The 23,611-nt window shown below is 39.2% G+C and overlaps 1 protein-coding gene across 4 annotated transcripts; it reads left to right on the forward strand.

Moving 5' to 3' along the window:
- The first annotated feature begins 5,153 nt into the window (after window positions 1–5,153).
- On the forward strand, window positions 5,154–21,946 carry LOC122779300 (V-set and immunoglobulin domain-containing protein 1-like). 4 transcript variants are annotated; one of them, XM_044041478.1, is made up of 8 exons: window positions 5,157–5,328; window positions 5,587–5,702; window positions 17,384–17,544; window positions 18,625–18,832; window positions 20,499–20,654; window positions 20,736–20,852; window positions 20,938–21,082; window positions 21,164–21,946. In XM_044041478.1, exons 3-8 carry the CDS (start codon window positions 17,464–17,466, stop codon window positions 21,258–21,260), a joined length of 804 nt encoding a protein of 267 aa, XP_043897413.1. In that variant the 5' UTR covers window positions 5,157–5,328; window positions 5,587–5,702; window positions 17,384–17,463; the 3' UTR covers window positions 21,261–21,946. The 4 variants fall into 4 exon arrangements, with proteins under 4 accessions (XP_043897412.1, XP_043897413.1, XP_043897414.1 ...); XM_044041477.1 differs by lacking the exon at window positions 5,587–5,702 and having other exon boundaries at window positions 5,154–5,328; XM_044041479.1 differs by lacking the exon at window positions 5,157–5,328 and having other exon boundaries at window positions 5,387–5,702.
- The last annotated feature ends 1,665 nt before the right edge of the window (window positions 21,947–23,611 follow it).

The raw sequence follows: 23,611 nt of genomic DNA on the forward strand, positions 1-23,611 counted from the left end.
CACCATCGGATTCATCACCACAGCCAGGAAAAAGGAAGATCCAGTGTTTACACGCTCAAATTGCACTTGTTTTACAGCCAGCTCTATAAAAAATATTGTCAAAACAAACTGTTCGTCAAAAGAAAATGAGAAGGAAAAAAAAAAACGAGAGGAAAAATGTAACCGCAGAACGTACATGCTGTGATTCGTGCGAATCGCGAACAGTGTATGTCTGCTAATGTATTTAATGTAAACCACGCAGTTACCGAATAGATGCACCAAGTGCATGATGTAGTTTTTATCAGGTTCAGCATAAGCATCAACATCAGTCGCCCTCCAACTACAAAGGATGTAAAGGATGCTCGCCAGTGGCATCTGAACGTAAGCCATGTGATTGCACACTCAGTGGGTGTTCCCTGTATTTTCTCTTTCATAAGTTGCCTCTGGTTATGGTCTGTTGTCAATTAATGTATGATGATGATTCTTGCAAGAAGCTGTGCTGATTCCCAGATACCCATTGGTACAACTCTCTCTTTGAAAGAGTTGAGCAGGGGTGACTTTCTCACATTTAACCAGTAGGTAAGAAAGATGTCCCAACACTTTATATTGGTAACAGCAACACTGACAAAAACAAGAAACCCACAAGAACAACAGCCCATTTATTATTCAGTTTGAATTAGTAAATGATTTTTATTCATTTCTGATTTACTGTATTTGTTGCATTTGTTCTGCATTGTTACTCTTACTGTTGTTGTTGTTTTATCATAAGAAGGAAATGTATTTCATCTGATATACTGGCACTGGAAGAAAAAAAAATGCATTTGGTTTTTTGTACCGTAATTGTTTTGGTCACATTGGGCGCTTATTTGATTCAGTTGTTTAATAAGGTGTTTGATTTCATTCGGGGTATTCATGGTACTCATGGAATCAACATTTGTGTAGTATGAAGTTGTACTTTTTTTTGTCAGTGCAAATTAATGTTATAGTGTCAATCAGCTTTTTTAGGTGTTTGAACAAAATGTGTTTTTTACAAATACAAGGTGTTCAAGTATGTGGTATAAAAAGGGTTATCATTCAAACAACAGACTTTTTACAAATAAAGGCTTATACAGTAAAGAAAGCTAATGTCTTTTCATTTGCCCTTTGTGGACTAATATGCGGCGACATTGTTTCACTTGACTTTGTATTGGATTTATTTCATGTATTAGTCCCCAAAAGGTAAATAGCATATGTTGCAAAATAAGAGGATAAAATCAGGTATTTACATTGCTATTCCAGGTTGTCAGAGCTCTCACCTCTTAGTTGGTGTCTTGCTTTTGATAAGGACTGTTGAGTATGAACACAGTCAAGAAAAAAAAAAAAAAAAAAAAAAAGAAAAAAGTGTCTTCTTTTAATTTTGATTACAAAACATTGCGCGTTTATGAGAATATACCTCCTTTCATACCCTATTTCCTGAATAAAGACGCAAAGTGACTCCTGCTGAGAAGTGTAATATTTGCCCCTTTTTCAATTCAGGAACTAGTCAATTGGTTTATTTTTTAAGGTGCAATATGTAAAATATGTACAACAGCAACCTTTAGCGTTTAAAACGGTACTGCAACCCCGATTCAAAACACTGGAGAATGCGGGCTGCCACTCACAGAAAGTTTCCAAAACATTGGAGCTGCACTTATACCCAGTGTTACCCTGTCATCAACACAAATATAACTGTCCTACCGTCAGTTTTATTTTATTATATTTAACTTATTTGGTTAATATTCACATGTCAGCAACAGGCAGAGATTGATGGTGAAAGTGGTCTAAGCCCTAAGGCAGCAGCAGAGCAAGGTTATAATAGTTTGGGATTTTTCATTAGTTTTTTTGACTTTTTGTTTTTAAAATGAATTAGTTTTCATTTTTAATTTAATTCCACTGTGGTGACCCTAAAGGGAGAAAGTAGAAGAAAGTTGCTGTGCAGAGGCAGCCTGCGTGATCGAAGTGCTACGAGCTGTGTTATTGGGTGAGTGGTGGGTGACCAAAACAGCAAACCAAAACATAAACACAGTTTGCGGCCTAGAAATGACAATTTATTTTGTGAATATACTGGCTTTACCATTGTTATCCATGTCATCAGTAATGATGACACATGACAATGCATTTTTTTACATATAACCCCAGAAATACATGTTAAGTTCTGCATCTGCAGAGCCCCAGATAATGAATTTGTTTCATCAGAAGGACAAATGCAATGGTCCTCTGGTGGAGGACATCTCAATGTGGCGTGTTTGAACTACTGCTGGCGTTTTGGAGGTGAATTTTAAAAGAAAGGCCTCAAAAAGTGACTCCAGGAAGTCCAGAATAGACACAACAGGACTTTTGAGATCTTATTTTCCCTCATACACCTCCGGGCATTAGAAAACAATACAGTGACGATCAGTTAATCGCTGTAGTGGCAAAATCTAAGTTAGTTCTTACATTTTGACTTACTCCATCTGGTACATAACTCGTAGACGAAATCAATAATACATTGATCATTTAACCCATTATTTATAAACAAAACACAACTCCATAATTAACTTATGATTTGATTGACTGTATACATTTGAAGCAGGGGTTATTTGGGTTATGTTTGTAAAATGTGGTCCAGTTTTAAATCAACCTCAATTCGAGGGCTAAATACACTATACACTTTTTTTTTAACTTTTGGGATACTGAATTCTACTCACATTGGTAACTCAAATATTTACTAAAGGGTACAAAATTGTCTTTTAAAAAGGTACAACCGTTTATACCCTTTTAGATGCACAATGGTAGGCTACTTCTTAATGGTCTTAATCTCTAAATTATGTTCCCATTAGAATAAAATAGACAGTACATGTGAGTGGATGCCACTATTTGCCTGGTTGAAGGTGTCGTCTGTGACCTTTTGTTTGAAAAACGTCAACAAGTTGCCAGGCCAGCCGAGAGATATAATCTCTCCAGTGTGTCCTGGGCCGGCCCTGGGGACACTTCCCCAGGGAGACGTCCAGGAGGCATCCTGACTAGATGCCCGAACCACCTTAACTGGCTCCTCTCGAAGCAGAGGAGCAGCAGCTTGACACCGAACCTCTCCTGAATGTCCGATCTCCTCACCCCATCTCTTAGGGGGAGCCCAGACACCCTGCGGAGAAAAAGGAAATATTAAAAATAAAATGAATCGATTTCGAATTTTAATTTCCAAAAGAATTGGCAGCTCCTTTGCTACTTAGACATCAGTTCTAGTCTTCATCTGATGCTGTTAATGTGAGTAAAAATTTGAAACACACCGTCAGACCTTCAGCTACCTACCACAATAATCTCATCTATTACAATCATCATTACATATGACCAGCTGAGTCCTTGTATGTGTGTGTGTGTGTGAACTCCAGCTCCTCCAGTCTCCTCTCACAGTTCTAAGACATAAAAGTCAGGTCCACTCGAGACTCTCTAATGCCTGTAGGTGTAAACAGGAGTGTGAATAAAATTCCGTCTACATGTTTGGTGTCCTTGTATTAGAGTGGCAACATGTCCATGACTCATGTCCAGTGTATGCTGGGAGATATTTTAGCTCATATTAAGCATTTTGGAGCATGAGTGGATAGTTGTACCTTACTATCATGATTTATGTTCATAATTATTAATATGTTAGAGAGTGAATCTTCAATCAAACTGTAACTCAACACAGAGCAGGACTGTATGTGTTGTTATCTGTCCACTGATGGTGTTAAATACTCATCAGTTTTAGGCATTCATTAATGATTTTTGACCAGTGACTTCACCAGACACCAATACTACTTCACTGTCATCAGGGACGGGACCTGAGGCCTCACGTGTGAATGCTGATTTAGATGCATACACATGACACAGTCACAAGCTGAACAACATTTAGAAATCTAAAACAGTGAAATGAAATAGAAAGCCTAAATGTTGTCCATCTTGAGCATGCATATTTGAGGATTTGGTGTGGGCAGTGCATAATTCACTTCTGTTATTACAGTGCAAAGGTCAAATGAGTTTCTAATAGCCACTTATAATGTTGAAATATCACCATTAGAGCTCAAGGCACGAGTTTAAACAGAATATTCATGCTATGTAATCTAGATTGGCTTTGAACATATTCTGGAATGTCAATTCTGAAGGCCCACTAAAATCTTAAATCCCAATTCTTTTCACGCAAGACTATCGGATCAATGGATGGTATTTATTTATAAATGAAAAACTTTTCCATTTGTTTAATAAGACCTCCCCTGTCATGCTCCGCCTTGTCTCCGCCTGCGTCTCCTCCTGCACTTCCTCCTTTCCCTCCTGCATGCAATCACTGCAGCAGCGTCAGGAGCACACCTGCCCTCAATCTCCTTGTCAGCACAGCCTTTTTATGCTCTGGTTCTGGAGTCACTCAGATGGTAGCAGTCCTAGTAGTGTCTTCCTGTTGTTTGTGGGTTTTTTGACCAGTGAACTAACTCCTGTGTTCTCTTATGCTCAGACCTGACCTTTTTTGCATGCTGCCTCTGACGTTTATCCTATTGGAGATGGTTGCTGACGTCCTACTGCGCTATTCCGTTGTTCTTCCTTTGCTAATAAATAATCAAAACTACTACGTCTCCTTGCCTGCCTGCTCTTGGGTCCTACTGATTTGTCACGTCTTCCAATCCACCCTGCAGTATTTTCACTGCCCACACTTTGGGAACCACCTTGCAGTATTTTCACTGCCCACACTTTGGGAATCACTGCTCTAGATTTTATTTCCATTTTATTTAACATTTTATTTCCCTGCAGTTCATGACGCATTTGAGGAACCTGTTGATTTGTTAGTTATGTTTTAAACTATTAGGCTTAAAACATTGCAACAATGAAAAAACAAATATTCCGGGAACCCTCATGTTTGAATTCAACTGGAAGGTTGATTTTCATTTGTATAATGCCAAATCACAACGTTATGTCGAGGCACTGTACATAGTAAGGCAAAAACCTTTACAATATTAGAGAGAGCACAGAAACCCAATGGAGCCTGGTCTAAAATAACACTAGGTTGTAAATAAGTTGATCTGTTTAATACATAAATAAGTTATTTTCATAAAAAAAAGGTTCGTAATTCATATATTTGTAATATGTGTAACTGTTTCTTTTCGTTGTGTCATGTATTCCTGTAAAGCTTGTCAATTGGTTTCCTACTCAGTTGTCATTTAACTGTCGTCCAATCGTGAGATACTGAGGTGGGACATGGACACGCGGTGGCCAGGTTACACAGAATGTCGGAAAGACGGGTGATTTTGCTGTAATGAGTTTTGTTTTCCTGCCAGGATAAATGCAGAGTTTATCAACGGTGTATGGACATACAAAAACATTCACAAGGTAAATGTTTATGTTGTGTTTATCAAGTACTGTGTGTCTGCTAATAATATGGCACTGTGAATGCTAAACGTAATTAGCGATTAGCTCGCGCTAGCTTACTAACAGTTGTTTACACATGTTAAGCTGTAGTAGCCTCACGTTACTTGTTGTGCTAAATGTGTGTTACTGTTGCTTGCTATGTGAACTCGAAATGAGCTCATGGAAGGTATAGAGACGGTCGATATGACTGGTTAAAAGACGTGTATGTATGTTCGCCAGAGTACAGGACCAGAATACACTTCTTGGACCTTGTTTGCCCTCAGAGCTGGGTCATAACCTCCTTATTACCCTCCCATCATCTACACACCCATCACACTTAACTGAGGACGAACAGTGTGAGTATAAAACCTTTTGCAGTGCACTTATTTAACATTTTATTTCAAAGACTGTTTAGAGATTACGTACAGTGTGAACACTGTCATTTGTTTGGGCATCGAACTGTTTATTTCAAGGTACTGTGAATGTTACTGAAAAGTCTGTGGTGTGTGAATATTCTCAAACATTTGTGGGTTTATTGCCTTTTAACAAGTGATAAGTTTGGTTTGTGTGTAATACACTGATTTATTTTTAAAGTACTGTGTGTGAGTGATAAGGATTCATTATAAAGATTGATTGGGTTTTAAACTAACTATTATTACTAGTATTTCAGGGTTAAAATATATTGAGTGAACCAAAGAAAGGGACCAGCTCATATTAAACCATTTAAATTCATATTAATTCTTAGTAGGATTCATCATATTTTATTTCATGTTCTACTAAGTGGAAGCACCAAACAATTCATTTACTTACCTTATTATTTATATGTGTATTTATATGTTATATTATTTATAATCACCATCAACCATTTATTTAGGTTTTGTTTTGTTTTTTTGCTCAACAACGCACAGCTGTTTAGCAACAGATATAAACAATAGTTTTGCCTGTTTGAAACATGTAAAGTATTATGTAAAAACAGAAAATCTATAGTGCAAATAGCCTACACTTATAGACATAAGTGTGCAAATAACAAAAAATGTAAACAACAGGCTGACCCAAAAAGAGGGTACAGCTTCACAGTATTACTTAGAAAACAGAAGTATTATAAACCACAGGCCTACATAAGCCTATATTCTGATCTAAAAGGCAGGCATACCTCTGCAAATAACAAATCTACACAGTAGTGCAGGCCTCACCTGTCAGGAGACTGCGACTGCGAGCCCTTGGCCACAGCAGCACCACATAGTTCACACACTCTTCATACAGCAGTCGCTGGTTCTGCTGCCAGGTGGCTGAAGAGATTTGTAGTGTTTCTACCTTTTTGTCGTAATCTTTTTCATTCATGTTCGTTTTGCGAAGAGCATAGCGATGTGCGCTATGCTCACGTTAACGTATTGAAGGGAATTGATCTTCACCTGCTTCTTCTTCTTGTAGCCTAACGAGAGAGTGGATGACATGTCAGTGTCTGATTTAGATAAATGCCTTCTCAAAATCAAAAGCAGCCAATATGAGCAGACGTCATATCAGCGTTTTAAATTCCAATTTTCTGATGGTGTTGTTTTCAGTCATACATTGAAGCATATTAAGTCATATTTAAAAACAAATGCTGTTTTCTACAGAAACTCCAAATGATTAAACCACAGCTCCATTATGGGTGCTGTTGATGCTGCAGTACACTTAACTTTTTATGACCTGCTCTCACCCATTACTGACATCGATTCATTGCAAGTATTAAGATCTTCGTTATCCGTTTGGCCATTTTCATTCCACAAGATCAATATTTCACCCCTGACCTCAGAGCAGTCTTGTTAATATTTGTAAATTCTGGCATTAGCAATGAAGAAGATTAATTTGTCAACAACTGTTTGACATTGAAGATGTTTTAATGGCATTCAGGTCATCAGATTTGTCACCAGTAAAATGTATATTTTTAAAGGTGGAATATTATAAGAGGTTAACCCTATAAAATACCAGAAAACAAGTATTTACAGTGTAAATATAACAGCCACCCAACCTGCAATTGAGTACCGTTGCTAGACAGTGTATAGAAATGTGTGGCAGAAATGGAATATAAAATCGGTGGACTCCTTTCCCAAGCACATGAGGAAACTAAAGCAACCTTCAGATATCAAAAAACAAATGTGTTGCGTGATCGGTCAGCTAATTACCATAGATACAGATGTTGGTGAAAAGATTAAGGCTACAGAAACCGAACAGTTTCTACTTTAACCCTTAGAACACAGAGCATTTTGGCTGCTTTTTCCATTACTATGTTTAAACATACAGTATATACGGAGGGTATAAGAATGTGCAATATAGCATAGAATCTTATATCCTTTTTTTCAGCACAACCCAGGCAATCTGATGAAAAAAAATAATCAGATTGAATTTGTGAAATCTGTTCACTTGGATCCGTTTTTTATGTACAAAGATAAAAGAAAAACGGTATATTTATACTATGCCTTTCTAGTCGAGAAGGGTGATGCAATGTGTTATAAGATACCCTTGCAAGTTTGTTTCCTATGGGTGCCCTTCCAATCAAAAAGGGTGCTGTTATGAAGTTCCCTACTGCCCCGACATGACAGTGTCCCAAAGGGTGTCCTTAGAGGAAATGATATTCACTGCTGTCTAAAAAAGGCCCATCTTGGTGATAGAAAGTGATGCCGTGCTGTAAAAGATGTCCCCGTAGACCTGTGTGAGAATGTGGCAAATTATATACTGGTGGCACCTGCCCCCACTGATGCACAGTAGGTGCCCTTTTAATTTTCGCCCTTGCCCTTCTGGACCTTTAAATACATTAGATCCATTGTTGTGTTGAGGCTGTTGTTGTTGTTGTTGTTGTGGTGTGTTGTATGGCATCATGCTTAGCCTCCTCTAGTCACTGTGAACTGAGTAATTATTGTCTCCGCCCTCAGATACAAGGCAGATTTAATGCCTAGGTTTGTCTCTCCTAATTGATTTCTTTTAATTTACTCTCAGTCGCCTCCACCAGCCACTTCGACAGTTGATTATACACTGCTAAGTGAGTTCACCTTGAGAGGAGCTGAGGTGTATAAATAATATGTCAAACATGTCCAACTTATTAAATCAAGATAGAGTTTTATCCATTACATCGTGATACATAACAGCAACATGGCACGGATGCTAACCGCTTCCTGTCAACGCTTCAGCGTTTATTGTGGGTAAAAGACTGAATGTTTGTTTTGTCATAGCTGAGCTTGCCGAGCATTTTCATTGCTCCTGCTGCATCGGAGTGCATAGCTCTGTTGAGAAGATGGATACAGAGGCAGTGAAGTAGCTCAGCAAAATGTGCCTTCCATTTCCGTGTTCTATTGTCAGCACCCCATATAAAAACATCAAATATTGAAAGGGTGCATTTACATGGGTCAGAAATTGATGGCTGTTCGCGTGTGTGTGTGGTGGGGAGGACAGAAGTGGACAAAAAGATGCTGTCTTTGGCTTTAGCATCAAATGCCTGCCTGTGTTTTCAATAAAATGTCTTTACTGACTGTATGACAAGCATTAAGATTAGCATACAGTTTTTATAGGAACATTAATTATTATTCATATAATAAAAAATTTAATTTTATGGCTGCCATGGTCATGCAGTACTTCAAATCGATCCAGTTTTTCAATAAAAGCTTACATTTATTGCACATAAAAAAAGGTCTGTTTTATTGGCAAGTCGGTATTACTGTAACATATCAGGGGTTTGCTTTGATTTGGTGTTTTGGTGCAGAACAAACAAACTAACAAAACATAAAGAAACGTTAAATTAAGAAAAGAAATGGCAATTATTGTACAAGAATTAGCCAAATTAGACAATATAATATGCTATGCAATCATAAACACAAAAAAACAAATAAAAAAAAAAAACCTGGGGGGGGCGGGAAAGAAAGCAACATCATTAAACCACAAAAGTAAATTAAAGCATAGAATACATGGAAAATAAAAGAACATCATCAAAACTTACGTTACATAAAAGGTAACAAAAATGACATCATGCTAGACTGTGACGCTAAGCCTGAACTATCAGCATTGTTAGTGATGCAGGAAACAGATATACAGTAACTGACTTTTCTCTGAGACAGATAATGTGCACTAAAACCATCAATTATTCAGTCAATAAACATTTAAATCTCTTAGCAGTTTCGACCAAACAAGAATAGTCAAGTCCTTTAAGGCTCCTCTCTGACATGGTAAAATGTCAAGCCATGCTTCTTCTGGAGCACAGTGTGACCATCTATTTAATTTAACAGGTTGTTCATCTTTGTTGCCATGGAGTTCCCTTTTTTTTTGGGGGGGGAGAAAAGAGAGTGAAGAGGAAGAAGAGTGCAAACATAATGTGTCTATAAAATATTAAGACACATCTCTTTTGTTTAGTTTGACCACGGCTGAAGCATTAAATCCAACCCCTTAAGGCCCGTACATACAAGAACAGAGAAATTTGTTCTTGTTCTCGAGGTGGTAAGAACAAGAACAAAGTTAGTTCCGGCCAGGACATTTCATACTCCACAAGAAACCCGAGTGCAGAACTCTTGGGAAGTCCTCATAGGGAATGATGACATTAATGTGTTAACCACGCCCACTTCACATTTCTGGCCAATCATGCAAAAGTTGTCGGACACCACACAAGAAAAAAAAACCAAGACTTCCCTCTGAAGCCTCCAGAGCACAGGAATGTGCATATTCACGAGCACTGCGCAGTATTGGTAACTTTTTGTACTTTTCCGTGAAGCTAACATCATGGCAAAAAACAACAAATACTCTCAAAAGATTACAAAGACATAATGCCTAATTTTGCAGCCCTTTCAGTCACAACCGTCCGCTGCACTGATGTTCACTCTGGTCTTGGATTGCTCTGCATCAGCCTTTTTCTTGGCAGCAGCTTTCCCAAAAAGCGTCTTTCGTTTGCGACCAACACCTTTTCTGTCAAAACATTACTGAAACTCTCTCATTGAATTTAGCAAGGTAGCATAAGCTCTGGCGTTGTCTCCTGCACATGCGTGATTAGAGCACGAACAGGGATACGCATAATTATGGGGGCAGCTGGCAGTTTGATTGATGCATCATGATCCAATTAATTCATTTGGACCATTCATTATGATTGGATGGTCTTGTTACATGCCTGTCCATGACAGGTGATTGATTTTTTTTTCGTGGTGTAAAGAGGATTTTAAGCAATACAGTAAAATAATCTCCAGAAAAGTAATCGGATTAAAAATATGTATCGTAAACATGCCAATTTGAAAAACTCTGATCCGATACAGCCCATTCTGAAACAAATTTCTCAAGCAAGTTTGTCACTCAGAGACACAGGAGCTGCTGGTCGACTGCAGCCTCATTTGGTTAAGTTGTGTCACTCGGTTAATCCGAGCAAAGGATACCCAAACACCAAATTACTGATAGAGGCGAACAACTACTGTGTGTAGATAGTGGATGAACAACTACTGTGTGTAGTGATGTAAAAGCAAAGATTTCCTCGATAGACTTTTGTGTGAGAGAGTGAGTGGCTCATAATTCATTCATCTCCGGCCAGAAAAACCTTCTCTTACTGTGAGCAACAAACGTATTCTAAAGATATCAATGTAGATTTTATTAGTTTCAATATGTCTTTCTTTTTGTCCTTGCTGTAAGCCATGTTTTTAGTGAGAACAAGTATTTTAGGTTCTGGGATTGTTCATGCAAAATGGCAGCGCTCCTGGAAAAACTGTTAATGTGTCAATACCTCATACAACCACACTTAACTAAAAACTGTCCCTTAAAGCTCATCTCTGCCCTCCGTCATTATGCACCGTCTCATAAAATGAGACCCGATCTGTGCAGAACATCTCACTATCTTCTCAGTATCTGATGACACATGGAAGAAAAATCTGTGTAGGGCACTTCAAAACACAAGTTTAGCATTTTGTGCAGATTAAACCAATATAGATGACTAACCACGTCAAACTCGAGTAAGTTTCTCATATTGTTTTGTGTAGTCACATCTAGTCACCAAGAGGCACATGTTAAAGAATCGAAAATGCCATAAAAGGACATGGGAATTAAGTCTTAAAGCTTATCTTTTCCAATAAGAGGTCAGCTGTGTGAGGAAGAGAGCATTAAAAAGAAATGCACAAACAATTCTTGACAAGTCGCCTTCAGCGGTGACAGCCTCTGAATTTCAAAGATGACAAAAGCATCCACAGATGATGCATCTGACTCCCCGTGTCCCACTTTTTAAAGGTGTCTATGCACAATAGTGTCAGTCTTTATGAAAGCGGTTATGTGCTTGTATTTGATGTCAACATGAGACAAAAGTTAAGTGTCACAGCGTTTGGCTTCTAGTGACAAGAAGAAAAACAGCAATACAAAGGAGACTGTTTTCCCTTGTGTGGGTCAGAGGATGTTTCACATCGCAATTCTTGTTCGCATGTGTGTCGTCGTTCGTTCATCTGATTTGCTTTTGTAATGTCATTTATTTTTATATGGTGGCTCTGTTGTAGGTGAAGTACTGTCTGGCCTATATAGACATTTATTTCTGAGGTGATTGGGAGAGAAAGAGGAGGGTGAGGAAGATCGAGGTTTTCTGGAGCTCTTATGCTCTTGTTCCTGGTGCCATCAGTACTCACACACTCTCACCATTTAACACCCTTGCCTGCTATCTGCTGGCCACCTTCTGAACTGCATCCTTACCTTCTTCATTAGCTACATCAATGTCAGTAAATCAACCACAGTGCTACATCCATCTTCTACCGCTTTATCCTCGGGGGGGTCACGGGGGGGTACCGTGCCAATCTCAGCTGACAAAGGGCGATAGGCAGGGTACACCCTGAACAGTTCACCAGTCCATCACAGGGCCACATGGAGACAAACAACCATGCACTCTCACAGTCAATTTAGAATGTCCAATTTACCTAATCCCCATATTTGAACTGAAGGAGGAAACTGGAGAACCCGGAGAAAACCCACACACACACACGGGGAGAACATGCAAACTCCATGCAGAAAGGCCCTTGTTGAACCCAGGTCTTCTTGCTGCAAAGGCAAGAGTGCTAACCACTTCACCAACCCATATTGCAAACATTGTCTCAAAGACAATTTGACTTTGTGTGTATGTATATCTATATACATACATACACACACATATACGTACATTATGTACTGTATATATGTATGTGTGTGTGTGTATATGTGTGTGTGTGTGTGTACATATATATATATATATATATATTTATTTATATTCATATACACACACGTGTGTGTGTGTATATGTGTATGTACGTATATGTATTAGAGTTCTCAACGGGCCTGAAAATTACAACCCGACCCAGCCCACGGGTCCTTAAGTCCAAACCAAACACACCAGCATGAATTGTCCGCATTACAGTTCTGTACAGAACTGTAATGTGTACGAGCTAGATTTAGAATTAGTATTTTTTGCACACACACTAATTAGTGATGGTGAATGTGTCCTCTGCATTTAACCCATCCTTATTACACACCAGTATTGAACACACCCAAGCCGGTGCAGGAGCAAAAGGCAGCACTTACAGTATCTGTGCCTGGGGAGCAATGGGGGATTGGGTGCCTTGCTACATCAGTAAACATTTTCACAAGGAGTTAATGGTCTCAATCGCGCGTTTCAGGTTGTCTTCGGTAGATTATGATGTCCTTTATGTGAATTATGTCAGTGAAAATGATTGTGTCCCATATTGAGGACAAACTAGCCCCACTACAGTTTGCATACCAGACTAACAAAGGTGCTGAGGATGCAAATTGTTTTTGGTTTTTTTTAAACTGTGTACACCTGAAAAAACTCAGGGCTTTTATTGTATTGGCAGACTCCTAATCGGTGTTTAACCCTTAACACAGAGTATTTCAGCTGCTTTTTTCCATTACTATGTTAAAATGTATAGTGTATACAGAGGCTATAAGAATGTGCAATATAGAGTGTCTTATATCCTTTTTTCAGCACAACTTGGCCCCGATCCGATTAAAAATAAATAATAATAGTTTTCACCAACTATATAAACATAACTGACCAAAAAGTACGCAAAACGTTTAATATCGGATTGAATTTGTTAAATTTGGAAAAATGTCACATATCAAAGTTCACTTGGCTCGTTTTCATGAACAAAAAGAATATTTTGTGAAATCCTACTTTATATCACTACTGAACTTTGACTCAACAACACATAAGGAGACTTAAAAAAAACCCCAAGCCTGAATATGTGACCTATAAACCCCCCTGTCTTGGTTGGTGTACTGGGTTTTCAGTCTTTTACATTCACGGTTCCTAGAGGATGAATCCTAATGGTTTTTTGTGATCTCCTGTTTTGTGTCAACAACTGCCACAGAATTTGAAGAACATTTACCAAAAAAAAAAAAAAGACTGGTAACAAGATGCGGCAGTGGGCACTGGCTACTAACAGAAACAAAAAGAAACACATGAATAATTCAATTCAATAAAAAAAAAAAAAAAACTTTATTTCAGTCACACTCGCGTTTGAATGTTAGACTGTTTATTGCGTCAGAATACAAATGGTTATGTTTAGAATCCAGGCTCCAACTTAATCACTCCCTGCAGATATGTTACCCTGACATATCCATGAGTCACGAGCAAACATCTTAAACCCCTCCGTGGAGCCTGCAGGTGGATGCTGGGGTGGAGGTGGGACTTATTGCATGAGCGGCAACAATAGCACTGATGAGCAGGGGGAGAGATGGGGAAAATATTGCAGCTTAAATAGCCCGCCAAATTGAAAGAGGTGTACGTGAGGTGTGTCTTATGGACTTATAGCCTGAACTTGCATCATTTGTTCCCAGAGGGCAATTAAAAGCACGCAGGGCAGTTATGTATTGACACAAGTTAGAGATAGTGCAGATAAATAAATATGGTGAATAAAATATTAGCAGCTGTGCAAATAACTGAACAATAAATAACTAAACAAAACCCACTAGACAAAGCAAAATGCTGACTGTACAATTTCTCTAAACTCTGACCTGCACTGGAGACACAGGCCACTAATACACCTTCTTGACTTATAACTTCTTACAAGAGGTGCACAGCATATTTCAACAAGTTATGTGCAGGTTTATCTGTTACTCTGCATAATTTTCCCTCATTGTGTTTCTCCTCTTGTCAAACCATAAGAAAACCATGAGAATAAAAGACCTGGGTGGAATTCTTTGGGAGCAACTCCACTCCTACACAACACTACCCCCTTGTGACCAGATGAAAAACAACACATAAGCTCAGCACCTCCACTTAACCTTATAACAAGTCTTAAATCCAACACAAATATAACATTCAGAATTTAAATGAACAAACAAACACATTTGCACATTATGGCATGGTTTCGGGGAACATTTCATAGTCCCAAGTGTTTTCTTTTTTCTTTTTTAAATTTGCTGTGCGTTCATTACCACCCCTGCAAGTAGTCAATGCCCTTAATTAACTAGAAAATGCTCCTTGCCGTGCCTTTTTAAAAAGGTGCTGTTCCCAGGCTTGACAAAACCTGTGAAACCACATTCATACTGACTAATAGGCAAGGCAGTGTTACTTGTATAGCACAGTTAATACACAAAGGCAACTCGATGTGTGAATTTGAACAGAACCCAATTGTAACATAAATAAAACAAAAGGAGAGAAAGGAAATGAAACATGTAATTAAAATGGAAAGAAAAATATGATATGATAAAAAAAAAATCACATTTGCTGCTGATTTCAGAGGGCAACAGCTAAATGCTGCTTCGTATTTGATTTGAACTCTGGGCTCGACTATCTGACATGAGTCAGTAGATCTCAGAGACCTACAAGGTGTATATTCTTTTAAGATATTATTATTGTATTCTGGAGCTAAACCATTTTGTGATTTGTAGACTAGCAGCAGAACATTAAAATATATTCTATAAGTGACTAGAAGCCAATGTAAACACTTTTAAACTGGAGTAATGTGCTCTGATCTGGTTGTCTTGTTTCTTCTGGTTAAAACTCAAGCTGCAGCATTCTGAATGAGTTGCAGCTGTTTAATGCTCTTGTTGGGGAGTCATGTCGGAAGACTGTAGTCACCTACTGGAGATGAAAGCATGGATGAGCTTCTCCTGGTTGGTTTGGGACATAAAAACCTTTAATTCTGAAACAGTGTTTCTATTGGACTCAAGTCTTCTGGGGACAATGCCAGACATATGTGCATGTCATCTGCATAACTGTAATAGTCAATGTTAGATATCTGCAAAATTTGACCCAAAGGCAACATATATAAGCTAAACAGAAACGGTCTAAGAATCAACCCTTGAGGGACTCCACAAGTCATAGCCACTCAAACAGATCTCTGACTTCCCATGGTGACTAAATAACCCAGCTCCTCCAAGAAGGACCTGAACCAATCTATTACCAATCTAGGACTGTTCCGTTGAGTCCAGCCCATGGTTCCAACCTGTTCAACAGTATAGAGTGATCCACAGGATCCAATGCAGCCCTGAGATCCAATAAGACCAGAACTGACACCTTACCTAAATCATGTGGAAGTTCAGACATGTCAAAGTTGATGATATGTAATGTAACAATGTTTTGTTTATTTCATCATTCACTATGTTTATTCATTTTATTATTTACTATGATTTACTACCATACAGAATCCTTTTTTTGCACATTTTGCCTGCAGTATCCATACTTCTTCACTGTTGCCGTACTAGTGTTTCACATTTGACTCATGTATTGTGGTCAGCAGGGCTGTCTAAAATTCAATTTACATGTTTCACTTTTTCATAGAAAATAGCTTTATTTGTCTGAGGAGTTAATGTATTGTGGTCAGCAGGGCTGCATGTTTCATAGAAAATAGTGTCACTTGCTGGTGTGTGTGTGTGTGTGTGTGTGTGTGTGTGTGTGTTGAGACACCAAAATGCATTGGGCCCTGTTTTGTTCAGACAAAGTCTTAAGACACACAAGCTGGCCTTACTTCCTATCCTGTGGATAATGAGCTCTACAGGCCTCCCCCCTCCGTTTCCCCCATTACCAAGCACCTCCCTCCCTCACCCCTCCAGTCACCCCTGATCAACATTTTTCACATTGTTAATCACTTATGGCAGCCGCTGGCAATTAAAGCCAATTAATCATGTGGGATTCACTCCCTCTCCGTCAGCTTTGCGCTCCACGCTGTGTTGAAGGTAAGCGACAAAGGAGAGAGGGCCTTTATTAAGTACGTGTGAACTCGTACTGGTGATAAGCGGCATGTTGCAGAGCTTTGGCGTGCACTTGTTTGTGGCAAGTGATAGGAGCCAGGTGGAGATTAAATTTACATTAATTTCTTTGCCAGGAGCTCTGACCCACAGGCACTTACAAGATAATGGAGAGGTGTGAGCACTAAACAAAAAAAGAAATGCTGATCATCTCAAGTCAACAATCACCCACACACACATGGCTGTACTGCCTGTAATTCAATTTGCTATAATTTGAACTAGTGTGTGTGTGTAATTTCTTTAAATTTGTCTCTCAATCAAAAATAATAATAGTTTGATGACATCAAAGCAGGGTGGGATCATGGCAATGAATGAATGAATAGTTGTGATCCATTAGTACAAAATACACACAACAAAGTGGAAAAACAAGCAATAATAACACACGGGCTAACATAACAGTTTGATGGAGCGTTCGGCTCACATGTTATAGCACACATAGTTTAGTGGATGATGTCATTAAAGGTCCTAATTATTAAACGGTGACTTTTAAAAAAAAAAAGAAGGAAAAAAAAACGACGGTACACACACCTAGTCTGGCAAACATACTTGCAATGCAAACAGTGTGTTATCAACATTCACAGTAACAGTCAGTCCGTTACCATACATGCTGTAGTCTTTCCTGTGATACTGGAATGATTTAGTCAGATTTTTGAGAAGCTCTGCACACCAACGTTTTGTGAAGATGTCCTCCATGTTGCGTTTAGTGGTTCTTGCTGGTGTGATGGGTAATTTACACTTCCACTACTTCGTTGTGTTTTTATTTTTTTTTTATTTTAGCACCGAACCGTTGTTTTTTGACATGGTTTTTGTTTTGCAGGATGGGTCGAGTTGATCACCGTCAGGACGCCAGAGAAATTCATCAATGTGACAGTGGGTGGAAGTGTCCTCCTCCAATGCATGTTCCTGACCACCCCTGAGACCACCAGCCTCACCATTCAGTGGGAATTTGTTTCTTCGTCCTCCTTAAAGCTTCAGCAGGTAGATACACACGGCTCTAATCACAGCGTTGCACAAAGTGAGTCACATTCATTGGCCTTAAATGGACAGAAAATGTCTTGATCAACAAGGTTTTAAAGATTTTTTTTTTTCTTTAACATCATGTTCAGTGACTTCTTCAATAAAATGCGTGTCCTACTTTTTATAATCTGTCCATATATATCTGATTAAAGCCGAGTAGCTCCAAGCGTTTGGTTATTTCTGAACTTTAGAATTTTTCTCTTCCAAAACACGTATTTTTCTGAATTATTGTATGTGACATGCAGTTCATTCCTGCACCATTTTAACGTTTGAATTACTGTTTAACCTAATTCTTTTTATTCTCTTCTAATTTCTAATGTGGTTTGTGCATTGTGCATAAGTACACAGAGAAACAAAGGTTGAATGATATTTTTACTATAATGTCATGTTTAGTGAGTTTCCTCACAATTAAATCAATATCTTTGACTATGATTTTTTTTATAACTCTTTCCTGTACATCTGATTATGGTTAAGTATCTCCAAGTGTTTGGTTATTACTGTACAAGGCTGTAAAATAGATGTAAAAAAATGTATATGTATAGGGGGGAAAAAGTACAACTGTTGTTTTTTTTGTTTTTTTTCATCTGAATTACAGTAATGTGACGCAGTCATATACAAATATGTATTTTTGTAAAGGCTTGGACTTGAACTTTAGTTAATCTGATTTACTCAAACTCCTTCCCTTGAAAAACAAGTACTTGCTCTTTGCACACTTTCAGTCAGGAGGAGGCACACCTCACTGAGAAAACAAACGTGTGGCTGAGAAATCAGATAAGAGCCAGTTTTGAGCTAAATTCAACATCCTAATGGTGATTAACTCACACGGTCGGCTTACATTTCGTAACTACGTGGTTTCGTCCACTGGAAAAAAAAAATGACACTACAAACTAAATTTCTATGTTCATAGTACACAGAGAAATGGAAAACCCCCCTTGTGTATTGTATTGTAGTATTACCAATAATATATGTATTATCTAAAATGAACAATTAAATGGAAATAATTGTGAGTCATGTATATTTTTTTCCCCATTCTTTTTCCAGGTCTATTATTATCAGGCAGGAAAGGATTTCATTCCAGAAGTGTACAGGGACAGGATTCAGCCTCCTTCCTCTCCCGGCACGACCAGAAACGCCTCAATAATAATAAGCAACATGCAGCCGACAGATGGTGGCGTGTACACGTGTGACGTTCACAACTTTCCTGACGTGGACGGACAGTCCCAGGCCAGTGTCGTTGTAAATGTGCTTGGTAAGACTCATACCTGTTTGTGACCCATTAACACATTGAAATAATGAATAAAGACATAAGGAAGGAAGAGGGTAGTAAGTGATTCAGGTCGAAGTTTGCACTTCACTGGTAGTTTGTTGCCATGTTGACACACGGACCTGGGATCAGTACAAAAACATGAGCTGCAGCTAATGTTTGAAACACTATTCAGATATATTAATATATCTAAAGATACCTAGAATTCTTTAATATGTTAAAAAAATAACAAATCTCAGCCCTCTGCTAGTACTTCAGCCATCTTCCTCCCTTGGTTGTGAGGGTGTGACCATAAGGGAGCGTTAACGCACAATCCCAGTAGATTAGCCAGGTTTGTAGCACATTTCCGATTTGTGCATAAATAGAAAATAATCTAAAAGAAAATATTTATGCAAAAAAAAGGAAGGCATCGATAAAAGGTAAATAAGTCCAATGCAGATTCACAGAATAGAAGATGAATTATGTGATTGAAACTTCTTCTATTGTACTATTATGATCCACTTGGTGCCACCTGCTGCTCATTTCGGAGAACTAACACCCAATACCACCTTTAAGGCTTTCATAGACTTTACTTTTGTCCGGGTTCTTCGCAGCATGGGTGTTTTTTGTGAACAAAACAAACTACTACAATAATAAAGAAAGTAGCGACAAAACATCTTTTCATCACACACTTTTTGATCTCGCCCCGGCACTCTTTATTTATTTGTTCACCGGTCGCCTTTATATCCATCTCCTGCAGTGACCTGCTTTTGTGCCACCTGCCGATTATCGAGCTGAACTAAGTCCCAATATTTGCAGGAACAGGAGTGGATGTAAACACACATAAATGCACATTTTAATCTGAATTTCAAATAGTTCAGCGTAAATCATTTCAATTCTTTTTTTCCCCCACATGTGACATTATTGTGTCTATTAGCAGTTGCGGCGATATTAGCACGTTATTCAAACGGCGACCCTGAACATGCATGAATCGAGATACGTTCAGTTTGAAACCTCTCATTCACCGAGTTACCAGGACAACATTGCAGGACTCGGTATCTTCACTAGTTTCCATGGCTACTGTAGCAGTCTGCTCATTGTCAGTGTGGGAAATTAGAGTTGGTGACTGCGACTGGATCCTTGTATTGCATGCAGACTGTGTACCAGCTGAATGTTGAGCACAGGCCTTAGCATCTACGCTTGGTCTATGTATGAATGTTTGCGCGACTGTTTTTTCTACTCACTTCATTACAGTACATGCACAAGTTCGTGCTGTATGAATATGTACGGCTGTTGTGGTGCACAGATGATTTTTATCCTTGCCATCCTATAGTAAACAACATAGGCAGACACGAGACTCGCACGTCCAACGATGTGTGACGTCCAGTTTCCTTAACGACAACCAAAGGAACTCCACATTTCCTCAATGTGACGCTGGCAGACGCATTATCATGCATGCATGCACACCTCCGTGGTTCATTTCTATTCGGTGTGACCTGTATATCCTGTTTTCACTGGGCACAGTGAACTTTAATGATGACATCCTGTTGTCTTACGTGTTTTTTTTTCTGTAAGCGGCATGAAAATGTCTGAGTCAACATAATAAAAGTAGATTTAAATGAAAACATCCTTTATAAAGTGGCATTATAAACTCTTGCATCTTCTTTTTCAGAGAGACCTTCTGCTCCTTACTGCTCCGTCCACGGTGACGTTGAATCAGGTCACCTGGTCACTCTGACCTGCCACAGTGAGCGGGGAAGTCCAACTCCTGTGTACACTTGGACCAGACTGGACCAGACAAAGACCAGGAGGCCTTTACTCGGGATAAGTGAGTGATATATGAGTTATACGATAGTGGCACAAACACATTTGTTTTGCCTTTTATTTATTTCTGCTCGTGTTTCCTCAGCAACTACAAATGGAGTGTTGAGATTCAGCAACATATCCCAGTTTGAGTTTGGAGAGTACCAGTGCAACGCGACCAATGTGGTGGGCTTTTCAACTTGCTCAGTCGAGCTGAGTCCTGGTATGGTTATATTTTTTGCATGCAAAGACGTGCAAGATAAGGGGTTTTCATATGTGGTTACAAGATGTGAATTTGTGTTGTACAGACGTGGCAGATGGAGTGATAGCTGGTGCGGTGATCGGTGCATTGCTCGGCTGCGTCCTGATCATCCTGGCTGTGTGGTTCATAGTTCACACCGTGAAGGGGCGCAGATATAAAGCAGTGAAGGCGTCAGAAGCCGCAGAGATGAAGTAAGGTTCCCGTTCTAACCCTGGCATTTTCTACACGTCATCAACTCAGTGGCGTCATTCCCTCCCTCCTTTGTCCGTTAGGAGGAGCTCTCACCCAGCCCAGGAAGCCGCAGAGATTGTTCCTGTGGCAACTGCAGCAGGAAACATCCATGCTGTGGAAGACGAGCCACAAGCCTAGGAAAGGAGCGAACGTGACTAATCTGAACAATAGCGTGTCCATGGGTTTCAGTCTTTAGAGCGTGTCGTTGTCAGATCTGATGAGGCCTGTTGTTGAGCATCGTTTTCTGACCAGAAATTCAATTTGAGTTTTGTAACTCAAACATGCCCCCACACACAAATGTACATACAGTATATTAAATGTCCGTATACAGTTTGAAATATTTACAAATGAGATAAAATCTATATATAATAAAGTAAATGTAAATGAACATATACAGTATCAGATTCAGTTCATTTACAAACTCAATTTCTAGGCAATTGCGATAAAACCTGTTGAACCTGTGAAAGTACAAAAATGTGTTTTCTTTGTACAGTTCATAGGAAATCCAAAGGGCTCTTTCTGTGGCACAGTCAAACGTATACACTTAATGCATATCAACCTGATCAAAGCATCATGTCAGCCGACAACAACCCTTGCCAACCTTATTTAGAACGCCATAAAGCGCCATATTTAACCACAGCTGCAGTAAATAAACTAGAGATCGTAAATGATTTGTTTAGCTGAATTTAGTGGCAGTTTCATTTCCCTAGAAAGAAATCATTTAGAGACGAGGATATAAATGCAGTTTGGGCACGTCATTTTTGAAGTGATGAGCGTGACTGATTCAGGCTTTGGTGATGGTTTTTATAATAAAGACAAGGAAAAAAAAATGCAGATATTCTGAAATTTCTCAAATTCTTCATTTTCTTGAAGCCAGTCTTGAGGTGTTCTCCTGTCCTGTAGGTGGTGCTGTGCTCCTGTCAACTCAAATCCCACTTTAATGTTACTACCCTCGAGAATTCCTGTAAGAGGAATCACAGACAACTCGTGTTTCTAAGTAAAATAATGACATTTTTGCAAAACATAAAGTAAACAAATCAAAGAAGTGCACCAACAGAAATGGCTGCTAAATGTAGCTGTGTACCAAAAATGCAGTACCAGATAGAAATCTGCTCGTTTTAAACACTAGTGAAATGTTTTTATTTACTCCAAATTCTCCCTATGTACAATCTAATCTAATGCCAACAATCCATGCCTGTTTAAAGTTTCAAGAAACATTGATAGAATCAACTTAATATTATAATATTAGTAGCCATGAGCAACTATTGGCCAAAAGATGTTATTTTTTACTTAGTTCTTCTGGATTAATTCATTTAATACTTGAAGGTTAAGGATTTTTCGGATAGCCGTTGACGCCTACGAAATATAGCCTTTACCGTGTCATTTTTTTACTTGTTATATAGTCTTACCAGGTCATCTTGGCCCTAACCCTAACCTCACTTCTTGCTGCCTAACCCTAAACCCCGGGGTGCTCTTTCCCCCCCAAAATTGAGTTGTTTCTTGTACGTGATATACTTAGAAGCTGTCTCTTCTTCCACTTTTCTGGGATTTCTCTCAAAATCCTCTATTGTAGTGAAAACTTTGGGACTTCTAGCTTGGGGAATAGTTGCCGGCGCCGGCTTTTCATTGGCAGGTCTTATCAGGTGACTGTCGTTCCCAGGGTGTACTTACACAAGTCCTTGGGTAAGACGTTACGTTACGTTACTTCCAGGATATGCACAACAGCCCTCTGAAAAATCTGTGACCACACTGGAGAGGAGGTCCACACTATATCTCTTCCTGATTCCAGGTCTCCTCCTATTGCGATGTGGACAATGCTATAAGGTAGCTATAAGGGCTTAATTTGAAATGAATGATATCTGTAAGCCATATGTCATTGCAGCTTCCCTTTCACTTTTGCTGCTATCCCTCTGTCGCACATCACCTCTGACACTCTTCTCCACCTTACCTGCACTCTCTTCGTCTCCTCTCTTGTGCACTGTCCGTCACTTCAGACAATTAACAAATTAAGCAACGGTGGTGATCAATATGAAGAAGATGATGATCCCACACAAGAAAGACACCACAACATAAAACGGCTCCAGCAAGTTGCAGAAGTATGACCTCTTCTTGCCAGGCTTCCTAGTGTGTCTCTGCATGCAGGCCGCGATCACAGCCTCCACATCCTGATACTGCTCCAGCAGCATGTACCTCACATTGTCGCCAAATTTCTTCCGAAGCTCTTTGATGACTTCCTTGGCCACCGTCTTGGCCTTGTAGATGTTTGGAAAGTGGCCCTCGATGTCAGTGAGTCCCATGCTTGTTTTGGTCACTAGACGTGATATGTAGAAGACCTTCTCCTCACCAGAGAGTCCCTCGAATGCGCCAGTCCTTTGAAAAACATGGAAGATTGTTGAGGTGAGGAAGAGGAGGTCCCGCTCCTCAAATTTGACCTTCATGTCCTCTGAGGAGCTGGACTTTCCTTTCCCTCTGGAAAAATGACTTATTAA

The sequence above is a fragment of the Solea senegalensis genome, linkage group LG13 (assembly GCF_019176455.1).
Source record: "Solea senegalensis isolate Sse05_10M linkage group LG13, IFAPA_SoseM_1, whole genome shotgun sequence".
NCBI lineage: Eukaryota > Metazoa > Chordata > Actinopteri > Pleuronectiformes > Soleidae > Solea > Solea senegalensis.

Bases quoted from the DNA above. Each gene is read 5' to 3' on its own strand.
- LOC122779300 (XM_044041476.1), top strand. From the start codon at position 17,249: ATGTCCTCCATGTTGCGTTTAGTGGTTCTTGCTGGTGTGATGG. The intron at 18,833-20,498 runs GTAAGACTCATA...CTTCTTTTTCAG, and splicing joins TGTCGTTGTAAATGTGCTTG to AGAGACCTTCTGCTCCTTAC. The intron at 20,655-20,735 runs GTGAGTGATATA...GTGTTTCCTCAG, and splicing joins GAGGCCTTTACTCGGGATAA to CAACTACAAATGGAGTGTTG.